This window comes from Gorilla gorilla, chromosome 8, assembly GCF_029281585.2.
Source record: "Gorilla gorilla gorilla isolate KB3781 chromosome 8, NHGRI_mGorGor1-v2.1_pri, whole genome shotgun sequence".
NCBI classification, from domain to species: domain Eukaryota; kingdom Metazoa; phylum Chordata; class Mammalia; order Primates; family Hominidae; genus Gorilla; species Gorilla gorilla.
The window spans coordinates 21837460-21853618 of NC_073232.2; the positions used below are offsets into that span (position 1 = coordinate 21837460).

General features: G+C 47.7%; 1 protein-coding gene across 5 annotated transcripts in view; it reads left to right on the forward strand.

The window, feature by feature from the left end:
* CAMK1D (calcium/calmodulin dependent protein kinase ID) overlaps positions 1-16159 on the forward strand; it is a 487292-nt gene that overhangs the window by 454468 nt on the left and 16665 nt on the right. For all 5 annotated transcript variants that reach the window (XM_019035268.4, XM_019035266.4, XM_019035269.4 and 2 more), the window contains exons 7-8: positions 11281-11393; positions 13336-13414. In XM_019035268.4, the coding sequence (XP_018890813.1) occupies positions 11281-11393; positions 13336-13414 (192 nt within the window). The remainder of the gene's footprint in view (positions 1-11280; positions 11394-13335; positions 13415-16159) is intronic.

Here is a 16159-nt window from a genome sequence, read left to right on the forward strand (position 1 = left end):
CATCTTTGCAGTGGCACATCTGGATGGAGGTCCTAAAGGTTAATATGACCTGGCTCTGGAGTTGGACAAAGAGACTAAAATTCTGTGCTGTCCCTTAGATGTAAGCAAGTAGCCTAATCTTTCATGCATTTAATTCCTCATCTGGAAATTGAAGATTGAAAAACTTAGAACTATGCACTAAATAAGACAATAATATATGTAAATTACATAGCCCAGTGCCTGGCACGGTGACAGCTCCGTACATGGTAGATGTGGTTATTAACGTTTATAGGACACATTCACTAGAAGTGGTTTCTCTATTGTAGAAAAGTAAATGTTCCACTGTCCCATTTAAATAAGGCTGGACTATGGAACCCTGAGGGGCAAGACCTGGGTCTGTCTTACTCACTGCTCCATGATCAGCATTTCACACAACACCAGTGCTCTGTCAGTATCTGTAGAATTGGCCAAGGGTGGGTGTGGCTCACACCTGTAATCCCAGCACTTTGGGAGGCTGAGGTGGGCAGGTCACTTGAGGTCAGGAGTTCGAGACCAGCCTGGCCAACACGGTGAAACCCCATCTCTACTAAAAATACAAAAATTAGCCCAGCTACTTGGGAGGCTGAGGCAGGAAAATCACTTGAACCTAGGAGGCAGAGGTTGCAGTGAGCCGAGATCACGCCATTGCACTCCAGCCTGGGTAACAGAGGGAGACTCTGTCTCAAAAATAATAATAATAATAATAACTATGTGTGTGTGTATAGAATTGGCTTGAAGTAGCCTTTGTTTTTTTCTAGACCAGAGCTCTGGACAGATGCCCAGGTCTCTTCTTCAGTTCCCTGGGACTCACTTTCCCTATCTCTTAAACAAGGGGTTGGACCAGGTGATAGCTTCTGGACCCCAGAATAAAATCTTTGACTGTGTGAATCCCCCTACTGTGAAAAGCACTTCTTCAAACATACTTTTCAGCTTCTGATTTGAGGACTCAGGCTGGGAGCGGGAGGCGCCACCTGTCAACTGTGTCATCTGCTGGGCAGTTGCTGGTGGGAGGAGCTCTGCAGCAAGCAAGTCCCTGGAGGCCGTTGTTGGGGCCCTGGATGGGGTGGGCCCAGGGCATATTTGTTGAAGTTTCCTTGTGTTCATTCCAGTCTGCCTTGAGGGGTGTCATTTACAGTGGATGCCATTGGCCATCAGAAGGCTTTACTGCAAAAATAACTGAAAAAGTACTACACTTGGGAAAATTTGGTTCGATTTTCCTTTTTCAGGGTAAACACCTATTTTGGGATGTTCAGTACAACTTCTTAAGTCAGTACACACACAAGCATAAATATTTCACACAAAGTATTTCTTGTTCATCAAAGAATAATCGATCGACAAATATTCGTTAAATAGTATCGAGGCCAGGCGCAGTGGCTCACACATGTAATCCCAGCACTTTGGGAGGCAGAGGTGGGCGGATTACCTGAGGTCAGGAGTTCAAGACCAGCCTGGTCAACGTGGTGAAACCCCATCTCTACTAAACATACAAAAATTAGCCAGGCGTGGTGGTGGGTACCTGTAATCCCAGGTACTTGGGAAGATGAGGTGGGAGAATCGCTTGAACTCAGGAGGTGGAGATTGCACCATTGTACTCCAGCCTGGGCGACAGAGTGAGACTCCGTCTCAAATAAATAAATAAATAAATAAATAAATACTATTGAGTGCTAATGCAAGATACAGGCTGAGTATGATGGCTCATGCCTGCAATCCCAGGATTTGGGGAGGCCAAGGTGGGAGGATCTCTTGAGCCTAGGAGTTCGAGACCAGCCTGGGCAACACAGCAAGACCCTGTCTGTACCAAAAAAAAAAAAAAAAAAATTAGCCCAGTATGGTGGTGCACGCCTGTGGTTCCCACTACTCAGGAAGTTGAGGCAGGAGGATTGTATGAGCCTGGGAGTTCAAGGTTGCAGTGAGCTATGATCATGCCACTGCACTCCAACCTGGATGATAAAGCTAGACCCTGTCTCAAAAAAAAAAAAAAAAAAAAAAGAAAGATACAAAAAAAATACTAGGCCGGGCACGGTGGCTCACGCCTGTAATCCCAGCACTTTGGGAGGCCGACCTAGGCGGATCACGAGGTCAGAAGATCGAGACCATCCTGGCCAACATGGTGAAACCCCGTCTCTACTAAAAATACAAAAATTAGCTGGGTGTGGTGGCGCACACCTGTAGTCCCAGCTACTCGGGAGGCTGAGGCAGGAGAATTGCTTGAACCCAGGAGGTAGAGGTTGCAGTGAGCCGAGATTGCACCACTGCACTCCAGCCTGGCAACAGAATGAGACTGTCTCAAAAAAAAAAAGAAATACTAGATAGGGCACAGTCTTTGTCCTTCAGGGACTTATTATCAAGGTGGGAAGGTAAACATTATAATCATGATAATAAGCCATAATATCTTTACATTTCTTTTTTTTTTTTTTTTAACACAGAGTTTTGCTCTTGTCACCCAGGCTAGAGTGCAGTGCGCGATCTTGGCTCACTGCAGACTCCACCTCCCGGGTTCAAGTGATTCTCCTTCCTCAGCCTCCCGAATGGCTGGGATTACAGGTGTGCGCCACCATGCTCGGCTAATTTTATATTTTTAGTAGAGATGGGGTTTTACCATGTTGGTCAGGCCGGTCTCGAACTCCTGACCTCAAGCGATCCACCCACCTCGGCCTCCCAAAGTGCTAGGATTACAGTCATGAGCCACCGCGCCTGGCCAATAGGCCGATATCTTTACATTTCTTAAGAGAACTCAAGAGGGAGGTGGGCTGGACTGTGAAGAATGAGAACTGTTTGGAGAGGGACCGAGTCAGGTTGGGGGTGGCAGTCCTTGAAACACAGGCATTTAACGACTCGGGCATCCAGCCACCTTTTGCTGAGCACATGCTGTGTACTGGTATAGGACCAGGGTTGCAAAAAGGAATGAGGCATCACCACCCTTGGAGGGCTCAGACTGTATCAGAGAAGACAGTGGGACATAGACAGAAACCGACATGCATGCCACGATGATGGTGCCTAGGAAACTTGGAGAACACCAAGCTGGGGGCCTGCCCTGGCCGGGTGGGATCAAGAAAGCCATCACTGAGTATAGACCCGTGCACGGGGCTTTGGGGGAGAGCAGGTCACGTCTGTGCACAGCGGGAGAAGAGCAGCCCTGGGCACAGAGAACGGTGTGTAGAAAGGAATTTTCTCGATTGAGGATTCAAGGCTTCCCCTGACCAGCTCCAAATTACCTTTTCTGGGTATTTTATACACTTCCTGTTTATTTTGAAGGTTAGTGTTGGGTATCTGTCCCCCTGACCCCCAACTAGAATGTAAATGGCATGAGAATAGGGACTCAGACCGTCTGTTCCATGCCTGGGACCTGGTCAGTGCTCAGTCTTTGGTGACAGCCAGAGGAGTCCCTGACAGGCGGTTTTATTAATGTAAGCTTCCCAGCCTGAATCACTGCTGTAGATGCAGGTCACACCTCCTCCCGGGAGCCTTCCCTGATTACCCGTCAGGCTGCTCCCTCTTCTCTGCCTTCCTGCAGCAGCTGTGGAGGAGGAATCCACCTGCTCCGTAGCATCCAGCCTCTGGGCCCTGGCCAGCAGGGCTCGCCCCTTTTGCGTCCCTTTTGCAGCTCTGCAGCCCAGCAGGGCCTAACCATGTTGAGGCTCCTCGCCTCTTTCAAAGTGTCCCTCTCCCGAGCTGCACCCTTGATCCTTGACTCAAAGTCACCAGCTGAGCAGGTGGAGGGCCAGGGAGATGACCTAATGTGTTATCAGCTAGGTGATTTTTGTCCATGCCAGGGGCTTGCTGGCACACAAAAAGACGTGGATAAACTAGCTGTTCTTACCCAGTCAGCCAGCCATGCCAGGCTTCCAGGGAATTTGAGTCTGGTCCCCATCCACATACATACATGCTTGAATATGCCAAGACCATGGGGACTTTGGGGGCTGTGGCGATCTGGCTAGATCAACACCTGTCTCTGGTCACTCAAAGTCACATCTGTTTGAAATCGCTGCTGGCCAAACACATCAGGGGCCAGATCAGGTCTGTAGAGAGTCTGTGTGCGACCCCTGAGCTGAGTGATCTTATCTGCTCTGAGTGATCTTATCTGCTGTCCCGGTTTTCATGCATGTGCTGATGGCTGTATTCCACCACCCCCATGATACACCTGTCCCTGGCATCAGGCCTCTAACTCCAGCTGCCTGCTGGCTACCTTCACCTGAATCTCTCACATGTACCTGGTCCAGCTCTGCCCAGCATGAAAGGAATCACTCGTTGATATCCTTTGTGGGATGTTGGCAGTTCTGGGTGCATGGAACACAGTCTCTCCAGTCGCCTTAAGGAAGAGAGATTTGTTGCACAGCTTCATGTGGAATGAACTGGAAGGCCTAGCACTAATGTGGCCGCGAGCGTGGGTTCCTCTCACAGCCTCACCACTGAGTGGAGATCTCTCCTCCTGGCCCATGCTTTGCCCTCTTCCCTGCTTTCTTTTAGTGTTCAGTTGAAATCTAGGCAAGATCCAGTGTAGTTATCGGAGCTAATTACCAGGGATGGGGCTGCCTCAGGGAGTTGGCTCAGCTGCCCTCTCTCCTACTCACCCTGCCTACAAAGAACTGCCTGGAGCCGCCTCTCTGAGCAGGCAGCGTCCACTGAAGAGGGAGCTGGAATTACCAGGTGCTGTGGTTGATAACAGCCAGGCCACCCCGGCTACCTGCTCCTTGTCCTGCATTCTTCACACAGTGGGCATCATCTGTAGTCCATGCTGGGGACCTTTGAGGCATCCTGGCCTTCACTGTTTACACCGTCCTACACCAGATCTGCCCGGTTCTGTCTGAACCGTCCGTTCCTCCGTCCAGCTCCACTGCAGGCCCCCCGTCTCCTCTGGCTGCAGCAAGTTGGCCACTTGTCTTCCTGCCTCAAACCTGCCACATCTCTGCTGCAAAGCCAATTGTCCCTATCGCCCCTCTGTCTACACCATTCAGGGGCTTCCTTCTACCTGCAAGATAGACCAGCCACCTTAGGGTGGGGAATACAGCCCTGCCAGGCCTCACCTCAGCTCTAGCTGCACACCAGCTCACATGCCGCACCGCAGCAGCAAGCTGCTCTTCCATGCTCGAATAAACTGCTGTTTTACGCCCCATGCTCTTATTCCTGGGCAGCCACTCCTGCCGGCAGCCCACCTGTTTCTCCCGTAAAATTCCTGCTCATCCCCTGAGATAGGGCATAGGCATCCACCTCCTCCACTCCCACAAAGCTGCTTGGCTTGCACGCCCTTGTATACCCAGAATAGCCTCTGCAGATTTCTATTGTTACTGTCACCCATGTCATTATTATCTCTTTATGTGCCTCTCTCACCCACTCTGAGCTCTTGAAGGCAGAAACTGGTTCTTAACTTAGCATTGTATTTCCAGTATCAAACTCAGTATCTGGTATATAGTAGGTGCAACACAAATACTTGACACGCGAGTGCTTGGTATACCTCCTCCTGGCCTAGGTAAGCCTACATAGGCCAGGAGGCACCAAGTGACTATGTGTATGTCGGCTGATTAAAAATGAAGACAGCGGCTGAGCACAGTGGCTCACAGCAGCACTTTGGGAGGCCGAGTTGGGTGGGTCACCTGAGGTCAGGAGTTTGAGACCAGCCTGGCCAACATGGTGAAACCTCATCTTTACTAAAAATACAAAAAATGCCGGGTATAGTGGCAAGGTGCCTGTAATCCCAGCTACCCTGGAGGCTGACGCGGGAGAATCACTTGAACCCAGGAGGTGGAGGTTTCGGTGAGCCAAGATCACGCTACTGCATTCCAACCTGGGCAACAAGAGCGAAACTCCTTCTCAAAAAACAAACAAACAAAACGAAAACTGTGGAATACTATAAGATCCATACAGGGCTGTGTGTGGTGGCTCATCCCTGTAATCCCAGCACTTTGGGAGCTTTAGGTGGGTGAATCACTTGAGGCCAGGAGTTTGAGATCAGCCTGCCCAACATGGTGAAACCCCATCTCTACTAAAAATACAAAAATTAGCCAGGTGTGGTGGTGCGCACCTGTATTCCCAGCTACGTAGGAGGCTGAGGCAGGAGAATTACTTGAACCCAGCAGGCAGAGGTTGCAGTGAGCCAAGACTGAGCCACTGCACTCTAGCCTGGGCAACAAAGTGAAACTCTGTCTCAAAAAAAAAAAAAATCCATACAGAAATACTTTTTAAAAATCACTGCCTAATAATAGCCATCCTAACAGGTGGGAAGTGGCATCTCCTTGTGGTTTTGATTTGCACTTCCCTGATGATTAGTGATATTGAGCATTTTTTCACATGCCTGTTGACCATTTGTATGTAATTGAGAAATCAAAAAGGCAAGGACTGGGGAGGATGTGTGGGTGTAGACTCTATGGAAAACAGTGTGGCAGTTCCTCAGAAGATTAAAAACAGAGTTACCATATATAATCTAGCAATTCCAAAAAAATGGAAATCAAGATATTGAAGAGAGATTAACACTCCCATGTTCATAGCAGCCTTATTCACATTAGCTGAATAGCTAAGTGTCCATGAACATATGAGTGGTTAAAGAAACTGCGGTAGATGCATATAATGGAATACTATTCAGCCTTTAAAAAGGAGGGAATTCTGCAACATGTGACAACATGGGTGAACCTTGAGGACATTGACACAGTGCTAAGTGAAACAAGCCAGGCATAGAAAGACATATAATGCAGGATCCCACTTATACAAAGTATCTAGAATAGTCAAACTCATAGAATGAAAGAGTGGAAATGATAGCTGCCAGGGACTGGAGGGAGAGACATGAGGAGTTACTAATCACTGGGTATACAGTTTCAGTGAAGCAAGATAAATGTGTTTGAGAGACCTCCCGTGCTACATTGCACCTATATTCAACAGTACTGTAGTGTACACTTAAAGATGTGTTAAGATGCCAGGCGCAGTGGCTCACACCTGTAATCTCAGCACTTTAGGAGGCAGAGGCAGGTGGATTGAGCCCAGGAGTTCGAGACCAGCCTAGGCCACATGGCAAAACCCTGTCTCTACAAAAATAAAAAATATTAGCTGGGCATGGTAGCGTGCACCTGTAGTCCCAGCTACTTGGGAGGCTGAGGCAGGAGGATGGCTTGAGTCTGGGAGATGGGAGGGTTCAGTGGGCCAAGATTGCACCTCTGCATTCCAGTCTGGGTGACAGAGAGAGACCCTGTCTCATTAAAAAAAAAAAAAAAAAAAAAAAAGGTGTTAGGAGGGCGGATCACATGTTAAGTGTCCTTACCACAAAATAAAATATAACAGTCACTGCCTGGTGTCCCATGTGGCTGTGGCTGGTACTGCCCTAGCACCACTTTTTTTTTTTTTTTTTTTTTAATGGAGTCTCGCTTTGTTCCCCAGGCTGGAGTGCAGTGGTGCAATCTCAGCTCACTGCAACCTCTGCCTCCTGGGTTCAAGCGATTCTCCTGCCTAAGCCTCCCGTGTAGCTGGGATTACAGGCACCTGCCACCACGCCCAGCTAATTTTGGTATTTCTACCAGAGACCGGGTTTCACCATGTTGGCCAGGCTGGTCTCGAACTCCTGACCTCAGGTGATCTCCTCGCCTTGTCCTCCCAAAGTGTTGGGATTACAGGCATGAGCCACCACACCCGGCCCAGGTAGCATCTTATTTGTTAGACCCTGCCTGTGGGAGATGGGGGTGGAGAGGCAGGGTCCTATCAGAGGGTTCCACTTGCAGATGCAGGGGCAGGTAGAGCAAACCAAACGCCCCACAGAGAGAACACAAAGTTAGATTGACTTCAATGCCCGAAGTTCAATTCTTGAGTCCCCTCCCTTTAGTGCATGAGCAAAATAGTTAAGAACACAGGCCTAAAAATCCGACAGAATAGGCTCAAGCCCTGATTTTGCTGCATATTGGTTTCTTTGCCTTTAAAAAGAGGGATGTGCAAGGACTGTATACGAAAAGGGAGGTGTGAGAACCACAAGGAATAGCACCCGTGACCCTGGGCTTCATTGCAGCTGAGCTGTGAGCACCTCTAGACCCAGGGGGCTGAGGGGAGAGGGGAAAAAGGCAACAGGAAAGACAGTAAGATGTAAGAGTTCTTCCTGGAAGATAGACCCGAGGCTGGGATGGAGGCAGTGAAGAGTGCTTTGAAGGTGAGTTGCCTTGATTGGGTGTGACAGTTGCAAATGCCAGTGTTATTCTGAATCAGGAACTTTGAAGCCTAGAAAAATTGGGAAAGGCATTATTGCCTTTGAGGACCCTTGTCGATATAATTTGTAGATTATTTAAAGGGTTGGATATGTAAAAGAAGCCACACTTCTGGAACATTCCTTAATAACCCTGGGATTACCAGTGTGAATGGGCAACCCCATGGTCACAGAAGTCTTCTGTGTATCAAGTTAAACAGCCCAAGGTTGTTACTTCTGTTAGATCACCTCCACACAAACCTGCTAATGACATAGCTTGGCCAGGGAGCTCTCTGAAATTTCTAGATCTAAGGAAGATTTTGTAACTTCTGTTTGTCCTTCTGTTATTTTACAATCGTTACTTTTAAATCTTTTTTCTTAATTTTAACTTACTTAGGCTCCAAGCTCAATCCATGTCCTTTTCCTGTGTCCTCAGTTCAGCCACATAAACACAATATCCTATAATACAAAAACACGGAAAGAAAAAAGAGCTAAGACCAGAAGAAACTGGAATATACATTTAAAAAACTGGCACCCGGAGAATAAATGTTTCTCGGAATTTTCTTAAAGAATTTTTTCCTTGCAAAGAAAGCCAAACCCTAAAGAAAAACACACGCGGTTGTAAATAAACAAAAACCTCACATATCTAGAATTTAGTTTTTTCTCCAAGATGAACTAACATTTTGCTCTGTCTGCGTTTCCTAATATGCACATTTCGTTTTGCCTGAATCCTCATCGTGGGAGAAATGAACAGACCCATCTTGGGGCTCCGGGATTTCCGTGGGCAGTGAACTATGTGCCTGGTGGTTTCGGAAGCCCTGGCTCTTGTTCATTTCACTAAAAGCAGCACATCTTTAAAAATGAAATTTTCCAGGCTCTTAGTCCCTAAGGCAACCTTGTGGGGAGAGATTATTTTGATTCTTATGGGCCCACAGAATGTCTCACAGCCTTTAAAAATGTCATCAGGCACGCCCCTGCGCAGCGGTGGCTGGCGATGTGCGTCCCACGGGAGGAACAGCTGAGGAATGGCGGTACCAAGGTGGTGTTCCTAACCTGTATTGCATTTCTTGTGTGCTGACAGCCTAATCCCTCGCAGTCCTGCGCTCTGTTGATTCTTGTTAATTTGTTCTCATTAGACTGGTCCCTAGGCTGTGGCTGTGTGTTGAACAATGTTGATCTATGTGGTACAATTCGGGGCTTGTTTGGGTCAGAGCTCCCACCGTGGGCCGGGCTCAGTGGCTCACGCCTGTAATCCCAGCACTTTGGGAGGCCGAGGAGGGTGGATCACCTGAGGTCAGGAGTTCGAGACCAGCCTGGCCAACATGGCGAAACTCCATCTCTACTAAAAATACAAAAATTAGCCCAGCATGCTGGCAGGCACCTGTAATCCCAGCTACTCGGGAGGCTGAGGCAGAATAATAGCTGGAACCCAGGAGGTAGAAGTTGCAGTGAGCTGTGATCACGCCATTGCACTCCAGCCTGGGTGACAGAGGGAGACTCTGTCTCAAGAAAGAAAGAAAAAGAAAGAACTGCCACCGTGGCTGCCACCCTCTGGGTTGTCGCAGCCCGAGAAGCAAGTTCTGCACCACGCTGCATAGCCCCTGGCCTTCTGGAATCAAGCTCCACCTTCCTGCAGCCTTAGGCTCACCTCTTCCTGGCCGTCCAGTGTAAACCAAGGCCAGCCCCTGCCTCCACAGGGGCCCCAAGCATGTTCTAGGTCTTTTCCTGAGTGTTTTAGCCTGCCAAACTGAATCATAGAGCCACGGTATCTTAAAGCTGGAAAAAATATTAGGGGTTTTCTAGGCCAGCCCCTCGTGTTTTCAGGGAAGGAAATTTTGGTCCAAAAAATGCATCAGTGGTAAAAGTAGCATTGAAACTGATTTCAGAACTGAAATGAGAATCCATGATTTTTTGGAATGAATTGTAGTGGGTCTAGTTAATCAGAATTTCCACTCCCATTATGTGTGTCAGGTGCCTGTTGTCCCACCAGAACTCTGAATTATAAGTCACTTGCACCAGCATTAATATGATCTGTTAAAAATCAACCTTGAAATGGATCCATGGAAAAATGGGTAGTGTTATGATATTGTAGGCTTACAACGTCTGTCAGCCCTGCTGATACTTACTGCATGTTACTGGGCAAAACCGCAACCCTCCGCATACTCAGTCTGGGCATGGTAGTGTGCTGATGTGCAGGTTATGTGCGTGACAATGTGCAGGTTATGTGCGTGACAATGTGCAGGTTATGGTGTCTTCTGGCAACTTGAAATTCAACGTCATAAAATTTCATTTTCTTCCTCTGGTGATTTCTGAAATAAAATGAACCTGGAAGGGCCCTGAAATGGATATTAAACATATATTTTGTTTGTTTTCTCCATCAGCTCATCCTCTGTTAGGGACAGTATTACATACAGTAAGATCAATAACATTTATGTGAAGAAGGCTGTCTGTTAGGTTTTTAGGGCGTGTGGGATTCTGTGGTTAATTCTGTGCAGAGAGTTAAGGGGGACTTCAATAGTTGTTATTTACCTTTGGTCATGACTTGAGTTGACCCTTTTGGCTATTTATTAAATCGCAGTTTTACTCCTGGGCCACCTATCCTTGCGGAATGTGTGCTTTCTTGGTTGAGATTATATTTGCAGCACACGCGGTACAGATTTTCTTTTTCTTTTTCTTTCTTCTTTTCTTTTTTCTGAGACAGAGTCTCGCTCTGTCACCCAGGCTAGAGTGCAGTGATGCGATCTTGGCTCACTGGAACCTCCACCTCCCAGGCTCAGGGATTCTCCCTTGAGGCTCTCCCACCTCAGCCTCCCAAGTAGCTGGGATTACAGGCACCAGCCACCACACCGTGTCAGCTGATTTTTTTTTTTTTTTTGTATTTTTTAGTAGAGACGAGGTTTTGCCATGTTGGCCAGGCTGGTCTGGACCTCCTGGCTTCAAGTGATCTGCCCGCCTTGGCCTCCCAAATTGCTGGGATTACCTGCGTGAGCCACTGTGCCTTGCCAGATTTTCTTAACTTAGTTGGTAATGTCTCTTCCTTCTAGGCAAAGTGTACAGTCACCACACTGGTTATGCAGATGTTCCAGCTTTTACTCCATTTTGTCTCCTAGGCTCTGCGGCTACCCTCCTTTTTATGATGAAAATGACTCCAAGCTCTTTGAGCAGATCCTCAAGGCGGAATATGAGTTTGACTCTCCCTACTGGGATGACATCTCCGACTCTGGTAGGTCACCCATAGGCAGCTCCCAGTGGGCGGCCCCCGTGACACTTACACCCAGACCACGTGACCCTCACAGGCCCAGGGGACCCTGGGGGGCTCAGAACAGTCCTGAGGGTCCTGTCTTGATTGGCTGATGTAACAAGATACCATAGACTGGGTGGCTCAAACAGCAAACATTTATTCCTCGGAGCTCTGGAGGCTGGGAAGTCCAAGATCAATTCGCGAGCACATTGAGTATCTGGTGAGGGCCCACTTTCTGGTTCATAGACTGCTGTCTTCTCACTATGTCCTTCTCACCATGTCCTCACATGGCAAAAGGGTCAAGAGAGCTCTCTCAAGTCTCTTCGATAAGGGCACTAATCTCATTCATGAGGGCTGCACCCTCATGACCTAATTACCCCTAAAAGGTCCCATCTCCAAATACCATCACATTGGTTGGGATTTCAGCATATGAACTGTGGGGGATTAACACACTCACAGCACACAGTTCATAACAGCTCTCAGAAAGCTTCATGAGCTACATATTTGTGTTTGACTTGCAAAGAAAGAGGACAAGCTTGGGACATCTGGCTCGAGCCACGCTGAGAGATGGGGACCCACTCATCCACCTCTTCTAGCCATGCCCTGTTCTGGGAGCTCCAGGAGTAAACCAATAGTAGCTGACATTTATTGAGTGCTGACTGTATGCTGAGCACAAGATGCTCTGTATGTGTGCTAACTCACTCAGTCCTCAGGACAGCCTGTCAGGCGGGTATTAACTATTAACCCCATTTGACAGACAAGGAAACCAAGGCCCCAGAAGGTGAAATAACTTGACCAAAATCATACAACTAGTAAGGGGCAGAGCCGGCATTTGAAATGCCACTCTGAAACGTTCCTAGGGAAGTTCACTGTTCCCTCCTCAGGGATAAAGATCAAAACCAAGTCCTGTGTAAGTTAATGAAATCTCTCTAAGCCTCAGTTTTCTCGCTGGTAAGATAAGGCAGGTAATAATATTCCATCTCTACCATAGAGCATAGCAGAAGGATGAAATGAGATCATGAATGGGACAATGCGTTCTAGTCTCCATGAGCTATTCAAAGAGAGCATGTTATTATTTGTGTTACTTCATCCTAAGTGGAAATGCCTTGGTTTCATCTTCAGCATTTGGAAACCTGGGCCTGGAGTATAGTTGTACAAGGCTCGCGGGAAAGAGCCACATGGGAAGTATTTTCCTTCTGAGCTCAGAGGAGCACAGCCTTCCTCCAGAAGCCCAGTCCTGTGGTCATTGAGGGGCCGCACCCTGCAGTGCAGCAGGTTTGGGGCCTGACCCATGATGTCATCAGTTCTGCCACCCAGCCCCTCACTTTCCCAGGGTCTTCTGGGCCATCCCCTCTCCTGGGCTGCCAAGTACTCCCCCACTTCCCCCAGCAGGGCACAGCTCACTGCATTGCAGTTTCCTGCTCCAGGGTTTGTAATAGCCCAAGTAGGCCACACATGGTGCTTTCTGGGGACTTGATATCCACAGCACCTAGCCCAGGACCTGATGGACTGAGCAGGTGCTCAGTAGGTTTAGTTGAATCAACCACATTTAACACATGGAGATGATGTCACCAAAACAGTTCTCTAAGGCAGTGATGGACTAATTAGAGGCACATGATAACAAAGATATTTCTTCTCTTCTCTCAACCAAAGGTATCACTAGCCACTAGAGGTAAGGGCCTTGGAGCTGGAAGTCAGGGTCCCAGGCCACCTCCTCACTACTGGGCCACCCTAGAGTGCCAAGTCCTGGCTTTCCTTTTCCCCACACGCTGGTGCCTTTGTGTCCAAGGTACAGTAGTCTCTGTGGAGGGCTGGTCTCATATTTTTCATGCTACACACGCTCCTCCTGAAGACCTGGTGGGATCATATTGTCACATCTCAAGTCGCAAAGTGATTCCTTCCCTTGTGCCTTCTTTTTGAACAGCAAAAGACTTCATTCGGAACCTGATGGAGAAGGACCCGAATAAAAGATACACGTGTGAGCAGGCAGCTCGGCACCCATGGTAAGGAAATGCACCCGCTCAGCAGACCGTGCCATTTAATGCCACGCGGGGGGGCACGAAACTTCCTGTTGGCCATTGTCGTTTATGAAATCCACACAGGATTATTACAAATTTCATCTCATTCTGGCCAGTGACTTTCCTTCTCTCCCCAAGCCAACATTTGAACTCTCGTGCCCCCAGGACACAGCTTCTGGAAGCACCATGAGAAGTTAGTATGTGTATTCGTCCATTTTCACGCTGCTGATAAAGACATACCAGAGGCCAGGCATGGTGGCTCACGCCTGTAATCCCAGCACTTTGGGAGGCCGAGGTGGGTGGATCACAAGGTCAGGTGTTCGAGATCAGCCTGGCTAACATGGTGAAACCCCATTTCTACTAAAAATACAAAAAAATTAGCTGGGCATGGTAGCTCACGCCTGTAATCCCAGCAGTTTGAGAGGCTGAGGCGGGTGGATCACCTGAGGTCAGGAGATTGAGACCATCCTGGCTAACACAATGAAACCCCGTCTCTACTAAAAATACAAAAAAAAATTAGCTGGGCATAGTGGCACATGCCTGTAATCCCAGCTACTCACGAGGCTGAGGCAGGAGAATTGCTTGAACTCAGGAGTTGGAGATTGCAGTGAGCTGAGATCGCACCATTGCACTCCAGTTTGGGCAACAAGAGCAAAAGTCTGTCTCAAAAAAACAAAACAAAACAAAACAAAAAAACATACCCGAGACTGGGCAATTTACAAAAGGAGGAGGTTTCATTGGACTTACAGTTCCACGTGGCTGGGGAGGCCTCACAATCATGGTGGAAGGCAAGGAGTAGCAAGTCATATCTTACATGGATGGGAGCAGGCAAAAAGAGAGAGCTTGTGCAGGGGAACACTCCTCTATAAAATCATCAGATCTCATGAGAGACTTATTCACTATCACGAGAACAGCACGGGAAAGACTTGCCTCTGTGATTCAATTACCTCCCACCAGGTCCCTCCCACAACACGTGGGAATTCAAGATGAGATTTGGGTGGGGACAGAGCCAAACCATATCAGTATGCAAAAGATTGCTGCTTTTGCACTTTATAGAAAGTCTTTAGAGACATTGAAGGTAATTGCCAAATGAAGCATTACAATCGGAATTTTATTTCTTGAGTTTATTACTCATTAGTTAAATGAAGTTACATATTTTTTTCCTTTTAAGATGCTTTTCGAATTTGTGTTTCTTTAACTCGAGAGGGACTAATTGAGAGTTGATGGCATTCTACACATTTTCAGCAGTGGGCATGAGGCCACCTTGCTTTTATGCCACTAATTTAGAGACCAGCTTCACTATCAGCTAGTTGCGACGCTAGGTTTACACTTGACTTTTGTGAGCCTCTGTTTCCTCGTTGTTAAAATGAGAATAACAATACCTAATTTGCATGGCTGACATAAGAAATACCGGAGATAATGCATGTAGAGGGTTTAGCACAGAAACCCTCTGGTCCATCAGAAATGCTTAGTTAATTGCAGCTATTGTTTTGTTTTGTTTTGTTTTTTTGAGATGGAGTCTCCATCACCCAGGCTGGAGTGCAGTGGTGCAGTCTCGGCTCACTGCAGCCTCCGCCTCCTGTATTCAAGGGATTCTCCTGCCTCAGCCCCGCAAGTAGCTGTGATTAACAGGCACCACCATGCCCAGCTAGTTTTTTGTATTTTTAGTAGAGATGGGGGTTTCGCCATGTTGGCCAGGGTGGTCTCAAACTCCTGACCTCAGGTGATCCACCTGCCTCAGCCTCCCAAAATGCTGGGATTACAGGTGTGAGCCACCGCGCTGGCCTATAGTGATTGTTATGTAAGCACCATGAGCATCCATTGTGAAACAAATGCCGAGAGTCGTAAAATACCAAAGATAATGAAAATAAATGGACAGAACCTTGAGATCAGGAGCAAATCCCCCTAAAAATTACTCCAGAAAACCATCCCCCTGTGTGCCCCGCCATCCTCTGTAGCATTTCCCCTGGGGTCTTGTGTGCTGGTCAGCCTTCTAAAGGGGACCTGCTCACAGACAATGTCCTGACCCCATTTCACAGTATTTCAGTGTACAACACCTGTCATTTATTGAGTCTCTATTATATTCCAGCACTGGGCTAATTGCTCTAATGTATTGTCTTCTTTTTTTCCTTTATAATAACCCTGTGAAGTTGTATTTTCATTTCAGAGATAAAGAAATAGAGAGATGGCTGGGAGTGGTGGCTTATGCCTGTAATCCCAGCACTTTGGGAGGCCAAGGCGGGTAGGTCACTTGAGGTTAGGAGTTCGAGACCAGACTGGCCAACATGGTGAAACCCCATGTCTACTAAAAATACAAAAATTAGCCAGACGTGGTGGTGTGTGCCTGTAATCCCAGCTACTGGGGAGGCTGAGGCCTGGAAATCACTTGAACCCGGGAGGCGGAGCTTGCAGTGAGCCAAGTTGGTGCCACTGCGCTCCAGCCTGGGCCACAGAGAGAGACTCTGTCCCAAAAAAAAAAAAAAAAAAAAGGTAAATTAACTTAGCTGAGACTACACAGCTAGCTAATAGCAAAGCCAGGATTCCAGCCAGAACTATCTGATTCCAAAATGAATTCCCTTCACCATCACACTGGAAGGAGAAGAAAAGGGGAAGAAAGGAAAGGCTTTGGGGAGAAGGAAAGAACATTCTGAAGAAGTGGACAGTTGTGACGGTGTATCGTCTTGATTTTGTTTAAGTCACTTTGGGCAGTAGTCAAAGTATGTGACGATA